The 2,860-nt window shown below is 23.9% G+C and overlaps 2 protein-coding genes across 2 annotated transcripts, besides 5 other annotated features; both read right to left on the bottom strand.

The window, feature by feature from the left end:
* On the bottom strand, nucleotides 1-421 carry EDI_301520 (uncharacterized protein; the record flags this gene model as incomplete). Its single annotated transcript, XM_001734894.1, has 1 exon — nucleotides 1-421. A coding segment is annotated over one exon (421 nt), but the record flags the coding sequence as incomplete, so codon positions are not given.
* A 4-nt stretch (nucleotides 422-425) lies between these two features.
* Nucleotides 426-605: a sequence feature (AT_rich).
* Nucleotides 606-620: 15 nt separating this feature from the next.
* EDI_301510 (phosphatidic acid phosphatase type 2 domain containing protein, putative) lies at nucleotides 621-1,420 on the bottom strand (the record flags this gene model as incomplete). Its single annotated transcript, XM_001734893.1, has 2 exons — nucleotides 621-868; nucleotides 916-1,420. The coding sequence occupies 2 exons, from the start codon at nucleotides 1,418-1,420 to the stop codon at nucleotides 621-623; spliced, it is 753 nt and encodes a 250-aa protein (XP_001734945.1).
* A 214-nt stretch (nucleotides 1,421-1,634) lies between these two features.
* Nucleotides 1,635-1,657: a sequence feature (AT_rich).
* A 265-nt stretch (nucleotides 1,658-1,922) lies between these two features.
* Nucleotides 1,923-2,084: a sequence feature (AT_rich).
* A 349-nt stretch (nucleotides 2,085-2,433) lies between these two features.
* Nucleotides 2,434-2,468: a sequence feature (AT_rich).
* Nucleotides 2,469-2,738: 270 nt separating this feature from the next.
* Nucleotides 2,739-2,821: a sequence feature (AT_rich).
* Nucleotides 2,822-2,860: the final 39 nt, after the last annotated feature.

Here is a 2,860-nt window from a genome sequence, read left to right as displayed (position 1 = left end):
TTTTTATTAATTCACTAATAAGTGTTTGTTGTAATGAATAATCATTTTCGATTTGTGCAATAAAGAAACGATCTTTAATTCTATCATCATTATTTTTATCTTTCTCATAAAAAATTTTAACTGCTTGAATATACCCATCTATATTTTTACTTGCTCTATATCCATATAATATCCAATTCATTGTTATTGGTGTAATAACTTCTTCTTTTATTAAAGAGTTATTGATCTCATCAGCTTTTTCTAATTGTCCTGTATATGCTAATCCATATGCTTTCATTGCTTTCCAAAATTGATTATTTGGTTTTTTCTTCAATTGTTTATCAACATCTCTCAACATTGTTTTAAAATTACCCTCACGAATCATATCAATCATAGCATTAATTTTATTATCTTCAGGAATTTTATGAATTGGATCGTTCATTAACTTTTTTAGTTTTTTAATTATTTCTTCTATTATCAAAACTTTTTTTAAACTTTTCTTTATTTTATTATATTTTTAATTTCTTGTATTATTAAATTTTTTATTTTTAATAAATAATAACTTTATAATTAAATATTAATAATTTATTATTGATAAATTAAAAAAAATCACAAAAAAATTAAATCAAAGGATTGAATTGTTATGACATTTCGGTCATCTCTTCATCTGATATATCTTCATTATTCTTTTTATGACCACGACAAGTAAATCTTATTTCACCTGCCTTTGGACTAAAAAGACTTTCAAATTTTGAAAAATACCCTATACAAGCAGAAAAAATACCAATAATCGAACCTGCAAGAACATCACTGAAGTTATGGTAATAATCTCTTGTTCTAGTTAACACAATAATTCCTGCAATAAGTAATGGGGTAATCACTGGAATCACTATTCATAAATAAATAAGACTTTTATTTTTTCTTATATAAACAAACTTCTCCATAACTCTGGTCTGTCAATAAATATACGTAACTCACCTGCAATGTATAATGAAAGATAAGTGTATCCACAAAATGATGCAGCAGAATGTCCAGATGGGAAACTCTTCCAAGCATCTTTTTCTTTTCCTTGTGCAACTAAAGCATACATATTAGGACGTGGTCTACCAGCATATATTTTTCCACCTTGAACAAACATTAACCATGTAGTCACTGAAGCACCTAATCCAATATAAGTAAATATAAAATGTCTTAAACTTAATCTTTTTATTTGGAATGCAAATATTATCATAATAGCAGAAACATAAATAACAATAGCAGCAACAAGGTCACTAAACGTAGAGTCTCGGTAAGGATATAATACATTTACATTATTCTCTCCTCCTGGAACTTCCATATGGAATCCATCAATAAAAGTAAATACTGCAGCAATAGCTCCTGTAAATATAAGATAAATAATATCTCCTCCAATCTGAAATATGACATTTAAAATTTTATTCATTACAACTAATATAAGAATGGTTTATGATGAAATTTTAGTTTTTATATACATTTTCTTCTCAAAAAAATCTACCAAGTAAAGAAAATCTAGTTATAAAAAACAACACTATATAAAGTTGGATATATGAACAAGTTATTTTGGTAGTTTGACAAATACAAAATAACTATGGATAAATTTTTATTTACTCAATTGTTTTGATAAGAAAATAGTTTTCTTAATTAATAAATTTATAAAAAACTCTTTTGTTCTTTATAAGACTCAGTTATAAATAATAAAATGTTATACATCTTAATAAATGGATATTTAGTTTTTGATTGAATCTAAATTAGTAATGAAAATTTTCTTACAAAAATAATGGTTGTGTCAGATTCATTAGACATTCTTTTACATACAATTGTTTTAAAGACGTTTCCTATTATATTTTTTCGACTAATAACTTTAATGCTGTAATTATCAATACTTTACCTCAAAACTACCACATTCTTTTTTTTTACCTCTTTTCATTATTAAAAATGAATTTTTCATCTTTAATAGAATATATTCTATATATTTTATTATAATTATTCTATTTAAATGTTAATAATAGTTTATTATATCTATAATATACTTTTTGTTCTTCAAATGGTTATAATTCATTTTTAAATTAATATTCTTAATAAATTTTGTGATTAATACAACTATTCTAAATCTATATTATTGAAATTAGTTTTATAATGAGTATTTGTCATATAAAATTTTAAGAACATTCATCCTGATTATGTAATCTTTTGATTATAACCCCTTAAATTAACAAATATTTTATCTCCTTCACTGACAATTAAATAGCACCTAAGTATTGATTTTTCCTTAATTTCAGTCTTTTATTTCAATTACATAACTCAAAATTCTTTTAGATAATTTGAGTCATTACATTAAATTAGAGTAAAATACCTTGAACAAATAATATAGTTCAATAACAACTAAATTAACCTTCTTCTTTGAGTGCTCAAACGATGTTCTGTTTTAATAAGATGAAAATTAGTTTAATTAATGTATTTTTTTTTTATTTCTTTTGGAATTTTTGTTAATTTAAAGTGAAATAATGTGGTGGAAGAGGGGACACTGGTCTTCTTGTTGGCTTAGAGAACTCTTGATACTTCTTTTCATTAAATGGTTGAAATTGATCTTTTGGAACAGGTTGTGGAACGCTTGGTTTGAAATAAATAGCATAACATTGTTGTCTCGGTTGTTGTGTCTTTTTATTATTTCTACGTCTCTCTCCAGCAGGTGAATTCATGAAGTTTCCTCGTTTTGTTTTTTAAGTTTTTCCTTTTTCGAGATTTATTTTTCTATTTTTAGATTATTAATGTTTTATTATTTTAGTTATTTCCAAGTAATGTTATATATATTAAAAATATAATACCAAAAATTTTTGACTTTGGTAACATAAAAATATTACAA

This window comes from Entamoeba dispar, genomic scaffold (assembly GCF_000209125.1).
Source record: "Entamoeba dispar SAW760 scf_1105229458719 genomic scaffold, whole genome shotgun sequence".
Classification (NCBI taxonomy): Eukaryota; Evosea; order Mastigamoebida; family Endamoebidae; genus Entamoeba; species Entamoeba dispar.
The sequence above is the reverse complement of the archived record's forward strand: the minus strand, read 5'-3'. Positions and strand labels throughout refer to the sequence as shown.